This window comes from Aquarana catesbeiana, linkage group LG01 (assembly GCF_042186555.1).
Source record: "Aquarana catesbeiana isolate 2022-GZ linkage group LG01, ASM4218655v1, whole genome shotgun sequence".
Classification (NCBI taxonomy): Eukaryota; Metazoa; Chordata; class Amphibia; order Anura; family Ranidae; genus Aquarana; species Aquarana catesbeiana.
The window spans coordinates 573,969,318-573,987,200 of record NC_133324.1 but is presented as its reverse complement, the minus strand read 5'-3'; the positions used below and the strand labels follow the sequence as shown (position 1 = coordinate 573,987,200).

The window sequence follows — 17,883 nt, the reverse complement described above, 5'->3', positions numbered from 1 at the left end:
CCCCTCTCTTACTAGATTAGAGTACCTTTATGTTAGTTCCCCCCATAGATCAGAGTCCCTTCATATTAGCACCCCCTTAGAGACCCCCCCCCCATTAAATCAGTCCCCTTTTATCAGCGACCCACTGTAGAGATCAATAGTTGGCCATCTCTGATGTAATCTGGGCCACGCATGCATAGCTTAGACCACATTTAAAGTACCCGCTCTATGCTGTCATGATGTGACTCCCATGCACATGCATTCCCAGTGACGTCATCACAGCACGGCCATTCAAGTGGCTGAAACATCAGAATTCAGAAGAAAGACCAGGCGAAGATGGAAGTGCCCGGGACCAGCGAAAGCAGTGACAGCACAACACAGGAGGGCTCCATTTGACAGGCAAGTCTGTCATAATGTACTAGTATGCAGTACATACTAGCACATTAAGGAATACACCTGCATGGGGCCCATTTTTAAAAATCAATGCTTTCATTCCAGAATACACAATACTGAATGAATCAAGTACTGTGTACTTAAATTAAGAGTGATATATAAATTAAAGATTTTGCACTTACCTGTATAATCAGGCTTAAAACCAGGTGGTGGAGGAGGTGCGCTAGCATGGCTGTAATGCTGGTTATCATGTCCATCATAATTAGGAGGATGTTGCTGTTCCGGCATAGAAGGTCCACTCAAGAATAGTTTGTACACTCCATAAGCCAGACACAGCAGTACCAGAAATACAATTACTCCGCTCCCATCATAGGGTGACTGTCCATTCCTGCTTTTTGAGTACCCTGAGCCAAAGCCACCAAAACTGTTGCCATGCTGAGATTTCTTCCGTCCTTCTTCTGTAAGTTCCAGTGTGTATTCCAAGCCACATGAGCCGCGCAGGACATATGGATCATCTGGATAGTCAAAGCCCTCACAGCTCACTTCAACTTTTCCAAATCGGTAAGCATTGTCCATGTCCACCTTACACTCCCACTGAAAATTTAAGAAGTCTCAGTTAGAAAATGCAAACATGCTTTTTGGTCCAATTACATTTTTATGATGCATTAACTTGGATTATGTTGTGTGGTAATGTGGGTTGCAATAGGGATCTAGAAATGATCAGGCTGCCAGCACATTCTAAAGCAGTAGTTGTTGTGAGCTAAAGGGGGCCACAAATGCAGCCCTTGACATCACCAAAAGGCCGTAAAAATATATATAATGTTTGAGAGGACGGTCAGAAACTGTAGACCTGATAGAAGATAGGAGGATCAGAGAGTGTGGACGTGCTACATTTTTTTTTGAGGGGGGATATGGTGCAGAAGACAATGTGAAACTAAAAACATGTTGTTACATGAGACTAGTAGAGATCAATGCTATTACTCTAATCAATGTTCCCAATACAGACTGCTGAGGTCCGAGGGCCACACATTATACCAAAGGGCCGTATGTAGTCCTCGGGCCACAACTTGGGCACCAGGGCCCTAAACTGTAAAAAATCGTACATATGAGGAAAGTGGAAAGATAGCGTTGGACCCGTAGGTTTATTTTACTGGTATGATCATCTTAAGGTATTACTGTTGGTGTAAAGGATCTGGTTCCTGGGGAGGCAGCTTCTACATCTCAGAGGATCTCCACTGTCTCCCTCCTCGGCTTGTAATGTAAAAAGAGTTAAAATTGAAGCTCCACACCACTGCCAAGAGGTCCAGATACAACTTTATTCCATTAAAGGAGAAGAAGTACAGCCAAAGCTCATTTGTACTTCTCTTATGGTTTACAAGAGTACAGTTTGTTTTGCACTCCTGTGACACGTTTGCAGCTGAAAACTCATTTTCGGCTGATAATTAAGTGGTCTTGCATAGCAAGACCACTTACTGTTATCTCACATATATATTATTAAGTGTTCTTGCATAGCAAGACCACTTACTGTTATCTCACATATATATTATTAAGTGTTCTTGCATAGCAAGACCACTTACTGTTATCTCACATATATATTATTAAGTGTTCTTGCATAGCAAGACCACTTACTGTTATCTCACATATATATTAAGTGTTCTTGCATAGCAAGACCACCTTACTGTTATCTCACATATATATTATTCTTATCATTATAGCCAAATTTACCACCCTAACTCCTCCCACAATTTTTACACTACATAGACAAGTAATATATCGAAACGTGCGGATTGTTCCCGAATGGTGTGCTATTATTTTGTGGAACGTTTCGCCGAATGGTTCACGAAATATCGTCGTTTTTGCGTCGAAATTGGTCCCATAGGAATGAATGGGGAAACTAGAGTGGGAGGTGACAAAAGCTGAAAAATCAGAACATGATTTCTAAACTGCCACCACTCCCTCATTTTCAAGCCCACCTACACAAATCTTATATCAAAACGTTCAGCTATCCCTGCTGCCACTAAACATGTCCACGGCTAAGCCATAGTCCTGATAGTTTTCACAATATGACCATTTGTTTGCAACTCACGCCGTCCATTGACATTCATTGAAACTACACTCTAGCCCCTTCAAATTTGAAGGGCAATTTCTAAACTGCAACTGTGCCTCCATTTTTAATATTTCAGAGGCATACTATACATCAAAATCTAGGTCTGGGTCTTGTGATTCTCACAATATAAAGATCTTCGCTGTAGGATTTATAGTTTTTAAAATACGGCCATTTGAATTACTGCACAGTTACTACAGCTGTCATGGTCCTGTCTATTGTGTATTGAGCAGTATTTGTGAAGCATAAACAGGGCATGAGCGTTGCTAGGAAACAGTGGTTGTAAACACAAGATGCTGAGACCCCCCCAACTGCATGTGGTCATACCTTCATCTGCTAGACTTGATAAAAAAAACGAAAACGTGCGGATTGTTCCCGATTGGTGTGCTACTACTTTGTGGAACGTTTCGCCGAATGGTCCACGAAATATCGTTGTTTTTGCGACTAAATTGGTCCCATAGGAATGAATGGCGAAATGTTCAATGTCATTTAATTGGTGTGCTATTACTTTGTGGAACTTTGTGAAAAGCTGAAAAATACCATCCGGCCTCAATGTCATTTAATTGGTGTGCTATTACTTTGTGTAACGTTTCGCCAAATGGTTCACGAAATATCGTCGTTTTTGCAGTGAAATTGGTCCCATAGGAATGAATGGCGAAATGTTCAAAACTAGAGTGGGAGGTGACAAAAGCTGACAACCCCATGATCAGCCAAAACATTATGACCGCCCCATGAAAAAAAAAAAATATTTTTGAAAAAAAAAAAAAAAAAAAAATATCATTTGAAAAAAAAAAAAAAAAAAAAATATCATTTGAAAAAAAAAAAATCATTTTTGAAAAAAATGTTCAGCTCTTTCAGCTAATGATGGGACTTCAACTGTTTTACTACTATTTATACTTTTTTAAATATTAAGCTTTTTAACACTTTTCACAGTTACTCAAGCCACTCCACCCCACCCAGTTACTCCGCCCACTCCAGTTGTAGAGGCAAGAACACTTTCACAATTTCCCCAGAAATTTTAGCTTTTCTAGTTATTATTAAGTGTTCTTGCATAGCAAGACCACTTACTGCTATCTCACATATATATTCTTCTTCTTCTTATTATTATTATTATAACCAAATTTACCACCCTAACTCCTCCCACAGTTTTTACACTACACAGACAAGTAATATACCGAAACGTGCGGATTGTTCCCGAATGGTGTGCTATTATTTTGTGGAACGTTTCACCGAATGGTTCACGAAATATCGTCGTTTTTGCGGCGAAATTGGTCCCATAGGAATGAATGGCGAAATGTTCAAAACTAGAGTGGGAGTTGACAAAAGCTGACAACCCCATGATCAGCCAAAACATTATGACCGCCCCATAAAAAAATTATTTTTGAAAAAAAAAAAACTTTTGAAAAAAATGTTCAGCTCTTTCAGCTAATGATGGGACTTCAACTTTTTTACTACTATTTATACTTTTTAAAATATTAAGCTTTTTAACACTTTTCACAGTTACTCCGCCCACTCCAGTTGTAGAGGCAAGAACACTTTTCACAATTTCCCCAGAAATTGTACCTTTTCTAGTTCTTATTATTATTATAGCCAAATTTACCACCCTAACTCCTCCCACAGTTTTTACACTACATAGACAAGTAATATACCGAAACGTGCGGATTGTTCCCGATTGGTGTGCTATTACTTCGTGGAACGTTTCACCGAATGGTTCACGAAATATCGTAGTTTTTTGCGGCGAAATTGGTCCCATAGGAATGAATGGCGAAATGTTCAATGTCATTTAATTGGTGTGCTATTACCTTGTGGAACTTTGTGAAAAGCTGAAATATACCAGTGTGAATCCGGAATCAATGTCATTTAATTGGTGTGCTATTACTTTCTGGAACGTTTCGCCGAATGGTTCACGAAATATCATCGTTTTTGCGACTAAATTGGTCCCATAGGAATGAATGGCGAAATGTTCAAAACTAGAGTGGGAGGTGACAAAAGCTGACAACCCCATGATCAGCCAAAACATTATGACCGCCCCATAAAAAAAATATTTTTGAAAAAAAATTATTCATTTTTGAAAAAAAAAAAAAAAAAACTTTTGAAAAAAATGTTGAGCTCTTTCAGCTAATGATGGGACTTCAACTTTTTTACTACTATTTATACTTTTTAAAATATTAAGCTTTTTAACACTTTTCAGTTACTCAAGCCACTCCATCCAGTTATTCCGCCCACTCCAGTTGTAGAGGCAAGAACACTTTTCACAATTTCCCCAGAAATTGTAGCTTTTCTAGTTAAGTTTTCTTGCATAGCAAGACCACTTACTGTTATCTCACATATATATTATTAAGTGTTCTTGCATAGCAAGACCACTTACTGTTATCTCACATATATATTATTCTTCTTCTTATTATTATTATAGCCAAATTTACCACCCTAACTCCTCCCACAGTTTTTACACTACATAGACAAGTAATATACCGAAACGTGCGGATTGTTCCCGAATGGTGTGCTATTATTTTGTGGAACGTTTCGCCGAATGGTTCACGAAATATCGTCGTTTTTGCGGCGAAATTGGTCCCATAGGAATGAATGGGGAAACTAGAGTGGGAGGTGACAAAAGCTGAAAAATCAGAACATGATTTCTAAACTGCCGCCACTCCCTCATTTTCAAGCCCACCTACACAAATCTTATATCAAAACGTTCAGCTATCCCTGCTGCCACTAAACATGTCCACGGCTAAGCCATAGTCCTGATAGTTTTCACAATATGACCATTTGTTTGCAACTCACGCCGTCCATTGACATTCATTGAAACTACACTCTAGCCCCTTCAAATTTGAAGGGCAATTTCTAAACTGCGACTGTGCCTCCATTTTTAATATTTCAGAGACATACTATACATCAAAATATAGGTCTGGGTCTTGTGATTCTCACAATATAAAGATCTTCGCTGTAGGATTTATAGTTTTTGGGAAAAAGCTTTTTGTTTAGAGGTCATTTCAGGAAATTTTAGCCATTAATCAGAGTGTACTGTGTTTGTTTTGTTGCCATGGTTACCAAAGCTTCTGTTATACACAGGGGGGGAGGTGGCTGGAGCATCTCAGCTCTGATTACAGAGCCCGGGGGAGGGGACAGACACACCATGTACTGATTTATAATAGAGGAATATGATGGGGCAGTTTTAATGGGGCAATTATGATGGGGCAGTTTTGATGGTGGCAATATGATGGGGCAGTTTTGATGATGGCAATATGATGGGGCAGTTTTGATGGTGGCAATATGATGGGGCAGTTTTGATGGTGGCAATATGATGGGGCAGTTTTGATGGTGGCAATATGATGGGGCAGTTTTGATGGTGGCAATATGATGGGGCAGTTTTGATGGTGGCAATATGATGGGGCAGTTTTGATGGTGGGCAATATGATGGGGCAGTTTTGATTGGGGCAATATGATGGGGCAGTTTTGATGGTGGGCAATATGATGGGGCAGTTTTGATTGGGGCAATTCTGATGGGGCAATTCTGATGGGGCAATTCTGATGGGGCAATTCTGATGGGGGCAATTCTGATGGGGGCAATATGATGGGGCAGTTTTGATGGTGGCAATATGATGGGGCAGTTCTGATGGGGCAATATGATGGGGCCAGTTTTGATGGTGGCAATATGATGGGGCAATTCTGATGGGGCAGTTTTGATGGTGGCAATATGATGGGGCAGTTTTGATGGTGGCAATATGATGGGGCAGTTTTGATGGAGCAATTCTGATGGGGCGGTTTTGATGGTGGCAATATGATGGGGCAGTTTTAATGGGGACAATTTTGATGGGGCAGTTTTGATGGCGGCCGTTTTAGCAATTTAGCTATTCAGCATTCCCACGCATTTTCCCCAGGAAATGCATTTTCTAGTTATTTAAGTGTTCTTGCATAGCAAGACCACTTACTGTTATCTCACATATATATTATTGAGTGTTCTTGCATAGCAAGACCACTTACTGTTATCTCACATATATATTCTTCTTATTTTTTCAAAAAAATAAATTTTTGAAAAAAATATATATATATTTTGGAAAAAAAAATATTTGACAAAAAAATCATTTTTGAAAAAAAAAATCATTTTTGAAAAAAAAAAAAATCATAATTTTTGAAAAAAATGTTCAGCTCTTTCAGCTAATGATGAGACGTCAACTTTTTTACTACTATTTATACTTTTTAAAATATTAAGCTTTTTAAACACTTTTCACAGTTACTCCAGCCACTCCACCCAGTTACTCCGCCCACTCCAGTTGTAGAGGCAAGAACACTTTTCACAATTTCCCCAGAAATTGTAGCTTTTCTAGTTCTTCTTATTAGTGGGAATGCTTTAGCAGTCCCACTATTGTTATTCAATTTTATTTATTTTTAATTTTAATTTTAATCCGTACGTTTTTTGGTTCTGCGTAACTTCTGCATACTTTCAGCTATTAAAACCATTCAACTATTAAAATATTCGTCTCTCTTAGCTGAGGTGTGCTCTTTTTCAACTTTTTTTCTACCATTTATACTTTTTAAAATATTAAGCTTTTTAACACTTTTTTTTTAACATTGAAGTCAATGGGAGCATGCTTGAAATCCTTAAATTCTTCTTCCGCTCCCAAAAGTTTCAGCTCCTTCATACTTTCACCTAGAGACACCAAACAAACTTTAAAATGTTCACAAAATATTCAGCTATCTGGCTATATCTTTTCAGTTTGATATCTTTTACAGTTTTTGAGAAAAAGCTTTTTGTTTAGAGGTCATTTCAGGAAATTTTAGCCATTAATCAGAGTGTACTGTGTTTGTTTTGTTGCCATGGTTACCAAAGCTTCTGTTATACACAGGGGGGAGGTGGCTGGAGCATCTCAGCTCTGATTACAGAGCCCGGGGGGAGGGGACAGACACACCATGTACTGATTTATAATAGAGGAATATGATGGGGCAATTCTGATGGGGCAGTTTTGATGGTGGCAATATGATGGGGACAATTTTTATGGAGCAGTTTTAAAGGTGGCAATATGATGGGGCAGTTTTGATGGGGGCAGTTTTGATGGTGGCAATATGATGGGGCAGTTTTAATGGGGACAATTTTGATGGGGCAGTTTTGATGGCAGTATGATGGGGCAGTTTTGATGGCGGTCGTTTTAGCAATTTAGCTATTCAGCAATTATTTTTGAAAAAAAAAAAAAAAATCATTTTTGAAAAAAAAGATTACTTTTAGTTTTGATGGGGCAATTCTGATGGGGCAGTTTTGATGGGGACAATTTTGATGGGGCAATTCTAATGGGGCAGTTTTGATGGCAATATGATGGGGGCAGTTTTGATGGGGGCAATATGATGGGGCAGTTTTGATGGTGGCAATATGATGGGGCAATTCTGATGGTGGCAATATGATGGGACAATTTTGATGGAGCAATTCTGATAGGGCAGTTTTGATGGTGGCAATATGATGGGGCAGTTTTAATGGGGACAATTTTGATGGGGCAGTTTTGATGGCAGTATGATGGGGCAGTTTTGATGGCGGCCATTTTAGCAATTTAGCTATTCAGCATTCCCACGCATTTTCCCCAGGAAATGCATTTTCTAGTTATTCTTATTATAGCCAAATTTACCACCCTAACGCCTCCCACAGTTTTTACACTACATAGACAAGTAATATACCGAAACGTGCTGATTGTTCCCGAATGGTGTGCTATTATTTTGTGGAACGTTTCACCGAATGGTTCACGAAATATCGTCATTTTTGCGGCGAAATTGGTCCCATAGGAATGAATGGGGAAACCAGAGTGGGAGGTGACAAAAGCTGAAAAATCAGAACATGATTTCTAAACTGCCGCCACTCCCTCATTTTCAAGCCCACCTACACAAATCTTATATCAAAACGTTCAGCTATCCCTGCTGCCACTAAACATGTCCACGGCTAAGCCATAGTCCTGATCACAATATGACCATTTGTTTGCAACTCACGCCGTGCATTGACATTCATTGAAACTACACTCTAACCCCTTCAAATTTGAAGGGCAATTTCTAAACTGCGACCGTGCCTCCATTTTTAATATTTCAGAGACATACTATGTATCAAAATCTAGGTCTGGGTCTTGTGATTCTCACAATATAAAGATCTTTGCTGGTCATTTCAGGAAATTTTAGCCATTAATCAGAGTGTACTGTGTTTGTTTTGTTGCCATGGTTACCAAAGCTTCTGTTATACACAGGGGGGGAGGTGGCTGGAGCATCTCAGCTCTGATTACAGAGCCCGGGGGAGGGGACAGACACCCCATGTACTGATTTATAATAGAGGAATATGATGGGGCAGTTTTGATGGTGGCAATATGATGGGGCAGTTTTGATAGGGCAATTCTGATGGGGCAGTTTTGATGGTGGCAATATGATGGGGCAGTTTTGATGGGACAATTCTGATGGGGCAGTTTTGATGGCAGTTTTTGAAAAAAAAAATTATTTTTGAAAAAAAAAAAAACTTTTGAAAAAAAATGTTCAGCTCTTTCAGCTAATGATGGGACTTCAACTTTTTTACTACTGATGATGGGGCAGTTATAGGATTTATAGTTTTTAAAATACGGCCATTTGAATTACTGCACAGTTACTACAGCTATCATGGTCCTGTGTATTGTGTATTGAGCAGTATTTGTGAAGCATAAACAGTGGTTGTAAACACAAGATGCTGAGACCTCCCAAATGCATGTGGTCATACCTTCATCTGCTAGACTTGATAATGCTTGTAGACTATCAGTGGAGGCAAGAACACTTTTCACAATTTCCCCAGAAATTGTAGCTTTTCTAGTTTTCAGTGCATCACTACAAACAGGGGCTCTAATCCTTTCTCACGCCATCCAAAATGAGAAAAAAAAAATATAATATAATATAATATAATATAATATAAAATATGGTTTGGCTTTATCTGCACTTTAAACTACTTGCCGACTGCCTGCCCACAATGTACTGCGGGCAAGCGGCCGATGTAGGAAAAGAGGCATACCCGTACCTTGCTGCCTACTCCTGGGATTAGGCCACATGCCCCCTGCCCAGCACCCACTGTGAATATAAACAGTGGGAGCCTGTTGGCATGTCCTGGCCAATGATTAAGTGGTGGGACCTGCTGATCGGCTGTGTGCACAATTACAGCCCAGAGCTCTGTGTTGGTAAACAACACGGAGCTCTGTACAGAGGGAGCAATCTGTCAGGGATGAGAAACTGATAGATCAGTTAGTAAAAGCAGCACACACTTCACATATAGTAAGGCACATATTTAACCCCCTCCCAGCCAGTGTCTTTAGTACAGTGACAGTGTAGTGTTATCACTGAATTATTGTCACTGGTGATGTCAGTGGTAGTTAGTCAGTTCCCCCAACATCAGTTAGTGTCAGACTGACCGCCATAGTATCGCAGTCCCGTTATAAAAAAGTTGCTGATAATTAATCTAACTAAAAATGCCTATAGCTACATACATACATACATACCATAGTTTGTAGGTGCTTTAAAAAAAAAAAAAAAAAAAAAAAAAAAAAAAAAAAGGTAGAATTTCATGCAAACATATTACCAATAAACACTTTTTTTTTTTTTTTTGACTAAAAAAAAAAAAAAAAAAAACCCCCCAAAAAAAACAAACAAAAAAAAATAATAAAGTAGCAGAATACAAAAATTATGAAGACATTTTTATTTGTTTCACATTTTTTTTTTCAAAATTTTTGGTCTTTTTTCATTTATATTGGAAAAAACAAAAAAAGACCGCAGAGGTGATCAAATACCACAAAAATAAAGCTCTATGTAAAAAATTATATAAATTTAGTTTGGTTATAGCGTTGCATGACCGAGCAACCAGTTATGCCCCGTACACACGATCGGAAATGCCGCCAGCAAAAGACCGATGTGAGCTTTTGGTCAGAAAATGCGACCGTGTGTATGCTCCATCAGACTTTTGCTTGGCGAATTCCAGCCAGCAAAAGATTGAGAGCATGTTCTCCTTTTTGTGGTCGGAAAAAGTTCCTATCCGAAAATAAGTTTGTCTGTATGCAATTCCTACACGCAAAAAAACATGCATGCTCGGAAACAATTCGACGCATGCTCGAAAGCATTGAACTTCGTAGTGTTGTACGTCACCGCGTTCTTGACAGTTGAAAATTCAGTGGTGGTGCCGAGGGAACTGTGGCCATAGTTTTACATGTTATACAAAAATAAAGAAGAGCATTAGCTCAGTTGAAAGGTAAACACCACATCCCAAAAAGGTAATGAATCCAAAAGCAGAAAAAGGGTGGGACTCTAAATAGGTGTTGAAAACCTCCTCACAGAATGATTGCCATTACACACTCATAGATTATATTATTACAAAATTCAATTTACCATATATACTCGAGTATAAGCCGAGTTTTCCAGCACATTTTTTTGTGCTGAAAGTGCCCCCCTCGACTTATACTCGAGTCAAGCACTTTTCTGGTGCAAAGAATGACTATTTCCGAACCGAATTTGGGGCCCCGTATCTCGGAACCACTTGGTGCTAGGAACCCGCACTACAACATATCCGAATTTGGGGTTCCTAGCATCAAGTGGCCCCGAGATATGGGGCCCCCCAAAGTCGGTTCAGAAATGTCATTCTCTGCTGCAGAAAAGTGCTTGAAATTTTCCGAACCGACTTTGCGACCTCGTATCTTGGGGCCACTTGGTGCTAGGGACTCCAGCTTTGTTGTAGTGCTAGTTCCACTTGGTTTGTACACCAAATTTGGGGTTCCTAGCACCAAGTGGCCCCAAAGTCGGTCAACTGTGTCCAACTGCAGCAATGTCATTTCGGGACCCTTTGGGTCCAGAGACCCCAAATTTTGACTGCAGCTAGGGGGCATCTAGGAACCTTTAACTACCAAGTTTCAAGCAAATGGGCACAGTGAGGCTGCAAATGGGCATTGTTGACCCTCTTTTTCACTTACAGTAGCTGCACATTTCTCACTCTAGGCTTATACTCGAGTCAATAAGTTTTCCCAGTTTTTTGTGCTAAAATTAGGTGTCTCGGCTTATATTCGGGTCGGCTTATACTCGAGTATATACAGTAATAGATTTTAAATTGGTGAGGAGTACCCCTTAAAATCACAGTAGATCACCACAACTCATTATTATTGTACCCATAGGCCCCCCTGAAGATAGTGATACCTCCCCAGGTATGTATATGAGACCTATATTAGGTTTACACCTTAACAACCGGTCTAAGCAGAGGAATTTTCATCTTAAACTCTCAAATCCAAGTACACATATGGAAAGCACTAGCCTGCTTGCTCAGAGTATTAACACGTCCAGTGCCAAGAGAACTACACTCAGAGTGTATTGATCTTTAAGTGCCTTTGATGCAAGCTTCACTGGTCTCATATCCCATGTTCAAGAGGGGGATAGCTACACACATCTGCTGCTCAGAAAAGTACCTCAATTAAATGACCCATATTGGGTGGGGTTCCCCGATTTGTGGATCTGCCTGTTGCATACCATCGTGCACTCATCTGGCGTTTGGCTGCATTGGGAGAAACTTCCCCTTTTTTGGATCCTCCTGAGGCATTTTTTCTTTTTCACATTCACTCAACTCCTACCTATCATTCCCCCCCTCTGAGCCCTTGAGGAAGCCAACAAGTCAAAAAGCCTTAAGTGATATTCCTCCCTAATGTGATGTTATTATCTTATACATGAACGCAATGGGGATGTAAACCTAATATAGGTCTCATTATACACATACCTGGGGAGGCATCTTCAGGGGGCTTATAGGTACAATAATGAGTGATGATCTACTGCGATTTTAGGGGTACTCATCCCCAATATAAACTCTTAAATTGAATTTTATAATAAAAAATTATTTTAGACCCCTTTCACACTAGGTCGTTTTTTTCAGGTGCTTTTGCACTAAAAATAGCGCCTGTAAAACGCCTCCCCTGCAGTCCCACTGTGAGAGCCTGAGTGCTTTCAGGACGTTAGGAATAGTTCTGCAAGCAGCATCTTTCGGGCAGTGCGGGGGCCGTGTACACACCGCTCCTTCACCGCCCCTGCCATTGGAATCAATGGGCACCACTGCCAGAGAGCCTGCAAAGCGGGGAGAGGGAGAGAATTTTGTACTGGCAATCATTCTGTGAGGAGGTTTTCAACACCTTTAAAGCCCCATCCTTTTTCTACTTTTGCATTTATGTATAATAAAATGCATAATGTATAACCGGGACCACACATTGTCCCAGCAATAGGTGTTCCCTGCCTGATGTGCCCTGCAATTTTAGGACAGGCAGAATAGAGCACCCCCCTCTCTTACTAGATCAGAGTTCCTTTATGTTAGTTCCCCCCTTAGATCAGAGTCCCTTCATATTAGCACCCCCTTAGAGACCCCCCCCCCCATTAAATCAGTCCCTTTTTATCAGCGACCCCCTGTAGAGATCAATAGTTGGCCATCTCTGATATAATCTGGGCCATGCATGCATATCTCAGATCACATTTACAGTACCCGCTCTATGCTGTCATGATGTGACTCCCATACACATGCATTCCCAGTGATGTCATCACAGCACGGCCATTCAAGTGGCTGAAACATCAGAATTCAGAAGAAAGACCAGGCGGAGAGGGAGAGGGAGATAATTTTGCACTGGCAATCATTCTGTGAGGAGGTTTTCAACACCTTTAAAGCCCCACCCTTTTTCTACTTTTGTATTTATTAGTAGATGTTATGCAGAGAGCGAATTTTTCATAGAGCACACCTACCTGGACATCGAAGCCATCCCATCCTCTGTTATAGCACTGAACAACCTCTGGGATCATAGCGCTACATCCAGCACTGCCCCCAACACATTTCAACTGTGGAATAGGAGATGAGCGTCGTGCATTAGTGTATCTGTCTGTATGCAGCGTGATAGCCTGAAGCTCCCTTAGCAGGACTTTATCTGCAAGGAAAACAAAGATGTTTTAGAAGAAGATTTTGTTGCCAAAAAGAAAAAAAAAAAAAAAGAAAAAAAAAAAAACAAAAAAAAAACAAAACCACACAACAACACCAAATAAATAAAGTATTAAAATATTAAATTAAAATAAGTGACAATGGTGAAATGAGCTGATCCACCTTTGGCTGCTACCTAGTAACAATACTAAACAATCCATTTAATCTGTATTAGATCAGGCAGGCCCTTGTACTGCGATCCATCGAGTCTGTGCCCGTTTTTTGTTTTTAATTTTTACACGTTTTAGTTTTATTTTTGTGTATAGATCTAGGTTTGTCCCTAGCACATTTGTCTGTTGACGGACTCACTACCTCTGCTGGAAGTCTATTCCAAGCATCAACTACCCTTTCACTAAAATAATATTTTCCAAGACCCCTTTTCAGAGGTCGCTTGACAGGTGGGTGAGGAGGCATTTTGTTGTATACCGGTACTCAAAACCTGTATCACTCGAATAGTTCACATTCAGGGTTCTATGAACTGCAGCATGGAAAGTATTCATATTAGGTCAAAGATGTCACCAGGATCCCCGCCTCTTTTTAACATGTGGCTGCGGGGTGGGGAATTCCCTGGCCACACCTGATTGGATCAGCTGCCTGTTATGATGTGACAGTTTCCTGCTGTTTCAGGCTAAAGTGGGATTGGCCCGATCCTTAGCTCATCAGTACTGCACTATTCTTTCTGAAAATATGTTTGTTGTCTGGCTGCCATGCTAATGTAACAGTGTCAATGCTTTCCAAGTCACTAACCTGTTATTTTCAGTATGTTCAGGAACTGTGATTTCAAACGTATAGATTTTTATACATTATATATAGTTTGTGCTTGAGCAATTCCAGCTGACTTCATACTATGAAATAACTAGTGACAATAAGCCACAGGTAAGAGCAGAAATGCACCGACACACTTGTGCAAGCTTTATTGTCCCTAGGCTGATCAGGACAGAGAGGCAAGAAGGGCAGCCATATACAACCCAATCTGATTGTACAACACCTGTTTGACCTCATTTAAAATTTACCAAAATGATGCAATATAAAAAAGGTCAAACCTATACAATCCAACCAATTGCACAGGCCTTTACAGTATATGGTCGTTGGTAAATCTAAGGTTGGCCATACACTATACAATCTGATTGTACATGATGTACATCGTACCTCCCTTATGCTGGACACACATGCTTTGATTTTATTATAAAAATCTGTGGCTCAATTTAAAAGATGGAATCAGCAAACAATTGAATAGCCATAACTTCCCTTTTAAGTGATATTGAATGGATTTAGACTGTACCAATTCGGCAATGCTGAATCTGATTGAACTCCCCCGCATGCATGGGAGTAAAATTATCCCCACCTGGCCAATGATAGTGGCTGGAGATTGAGAACCAGAAGCCGGCCGTCCGAAGATGTGGGCAAGCTCAGGGATGTTGCATCACTGGAGCAGAGGAGAGTATTGTTTCACTTTAAAGCGGGGTTCCACCCAAATTTTGAACAATATCTGTATGTATTCTCTTCCTTGCCTAGATGCTGACATGCCATTTAAAAAAATTTAAAATCGCCGTAATTACCTTTTATTTTTCTATTCTTCTTTGCACTTCCTGGTTCTCCTCCCGTGGGAGTAGGCGTGTTTCTAGCCTCTCCCAGACTCCTGGGAGCTAGTCTCAGGCTTCCCAGGATGCCACTGAGCATGTGCAGGAATGAGCGGTGAATGCTGGGAGCACAGCATTCACCACATCCAGGAAATAAATGCTTGTGGGCTTCAAATGCCCACAATGAAGATGGAAACCGCCTGCAGTGAATAATATAAGTTATTCTTTCCGACAAAATATGACACAGGCGGACATATTACACACAATATGTGAGTATGTAATGCTGAGAAGAAAAGTTTGTGAATGAACTCAAAAAAAAAAAAAAAAAACGATAGATAGGTGGACCCCCACTTCAAGATCCCAAGTTAGGATTGTACTTTAACAATTGATGTAATTTACTTCCCTATGTGTGCCATATTGGTTGAATGGGTTGTCAACAGGGATGAACTCAAGTGTATTTGAACATGTGTTAGACCCTGCCTGGAAGCTGTCAAAGCTGACAGCCAATCACAGACGGTGGAGGCATTCCCTGCCCCTTTGAATATGTGTGGCTGTGGGGTGGGGAATGCCTCTGATGCCTATGATTGGCTGTCAGCTTTGACAGCTTCCTGGCAGGATAGCTCAGGCAGGTTCTAACTCCTGTTCAAAACACACTTGAGCTCATCCCTAATTGTCAACTATAGACTGATCATTTCTATTGAAAAAGTTTGATTGGAAAAGAAATCCAGCATTTATTAAAGTGTAAATGGTCAGTATTAGATCAACCATCAGCTATGTAGTGCTTTGATGCAAACTGAATAGATTATTTAGGACTGTGCTCATATTGCATAGTTTTGGTGAATCTATAGATGATTGTACAGAGATTGTATAGTGTATGGTTAGCTTTAGATCTACCATCAACTAGAAAATGCAGGAGCCTGCCTTGATACTATTTGAATGGAGTTCATAGATTTTTCCTCATATGACATCATATTGGTAAATCTGCAGGACACTGTACAACCAGATTGTATTAAAGTAATCGATTTAACAGTCTCACAATCCAGTTGCAGTCCCAGCACATGCCAGGATTGCTAAGTGCCGGTTCACACAGGGACGACCTGCAAACGACTTCCGCAGCGACTTGCAAAACGACTTCTGTATAGAAGTCAATGCAAGTTGGCCCAGAAATACTACAGGAACCTTTTTCTAAGTCGGAGCGACTTGCGTCGCTCCTATTAGAACGGTTCCGTAGTACAGAACGGGAGGTGACTTGTCAGGAGGCTAGGTCGCCTGACAAGTCGCCCCTGTGTGAACCGGCACTTCCTGTCACATTTGCTTCTGCTCTCAACCAAACTGTCAAACCATCAAATGATTGGTGTCATAACTGATCACAAGTGCAGCACCATGGAAACTACAGATTGAAAAGAAGCTAAGATGGCAGCTTCCTTGGCTGAAGAGGAAGGCAGGTTTAGTTCAACTTTAAGTATTTTCAGCTTAAAGTGGCGTTCCACCCACTTTTACAACTCTTCAGAATCTCTCAATAAACTGTGCACTGTAAACAAATTGGATATTTTTTTAATTTTTTTTCTCAGCACCTACTGTATATCTGCTGTATTCATTTTTCCTCCTCCCTGGCCGCGGCCCATCGCATCATTTCCTGTTTGCAATGCCTTCTGAGAAGGGGCGGCAACTTCCTCTGAAACTGCCATTGCTATGGAAACCTGAAACCTATTACACTGCTTGTGCTGCACTGAGCATGTGCGAGATCTGCAAGGATGAGATCCAGGAAGAAATACAGTCTGGCTTCAGATGCCCACACTTAAGATGGCCACGGCCTGCTGGAAGTTTATAAAATAACAAACTACTGCTATATACTAACAAAACAGACCTTCGTTTACTGACTAACTTTATTAGAATACATTAAGCTTGTGTATTATAGGGGTATTTTTATTTAAAAAGTATAATTTCGGCCGGAACACCACTTTAACCACTTGCTTACTGGGCACTTAAACCCCCCTCCTATCCAGACCAATTTTCAGCGCTGACGCACTTTGAATGACAATTGTGCGGTCATACAACACTGTACCCAAATGAAATTTTTTTCATTTTTTCCCCACAAACAGAGCTTTCTTTTGGTGGTATTTAATCACCTCTGCAGTTTTTATTTGTTGTAAAAAAAAAAAAAAAAAAAATTAAAAACAGGTAATTTTTCTCCTTCATTGATGTACGCTGATGAGGTGGCACTGATGGGTGGCAGTGATGGGCACTGATGGGTGGCAATAATGGGCACTGATTAGTTACACTGATTGACACTACTGGTGGGCATTGATAGTTGGCACTTGTGGGCATTGATAGGTGGCACTTGTGGGCACTGTTAGGTGGCACAGATGAGGCAGATGTGCCCCTTTCACTTCGGGACCTTTGTCCCTCACATCTGAGCCGGTGATCGGCTTTTTTTTCTACTCACGCTGTCAGCGTGAGTAGAAAAAAAAAAAAAAAAAAAAAAAAAAAAAAAAAAAAAAAACACACGATTACTGATCTTTTGTTTACATCATGTGATCAGCTGTCATTGGCCGACAGCTGATCACATGGTAAGGGGCCGGGACCGGCCCCTTACTCGGATTGGTGATCAGCCGAGTCTCAGTGACTCGGTGATCACAGCGCGCGCCCTGCAGGGCGCGTGCACAGGCGGAATTCATGGCCACAGCGCGGATGCCAAGTGGTTAAAGGAGTTGGTACAATCAGTCTGTATAGTGTATGGCAGTGGTCTCTAAAGAATACAAAGAGTTTTCCCCAGGGGGTTTTTAAAGCAGCAAAACATTAGTATTAATAGAGTAAATCACAAATGGAAGATATATTTAAATGTGCAATAGATTTATAAAAAA

The 17,883-nt window shown here is 40.5% G+C and overlaps 1 protein-coding gene across 1 annotated transcript in view; it reads right to left on the bottom strand.

The window, feature by feature from the left end:
- Positions 1-17,883, bottom strand: part of SARAF (store-operated calcium entry associated regulatory factor) — a 44,869-nt gene that overhangs the window by 24,616 nt on the left and 2,370 nt on the right. Inside the window, exons 2-3 of the mRNA XM_073597641.1 lie at positions 13,211-13,389; positions 555-966 (exon numbers count right to left, since the gene is read on the bottom strand). Of these exons, the coding sequence (XP_073453742.1) occupies positions 555-966; positions 13,211-13,389 (591 nt within the window). The remainder of the gene's footprint in view (positions 1-554; positions 967-13,210; positions 13,390-17,883) is intronic.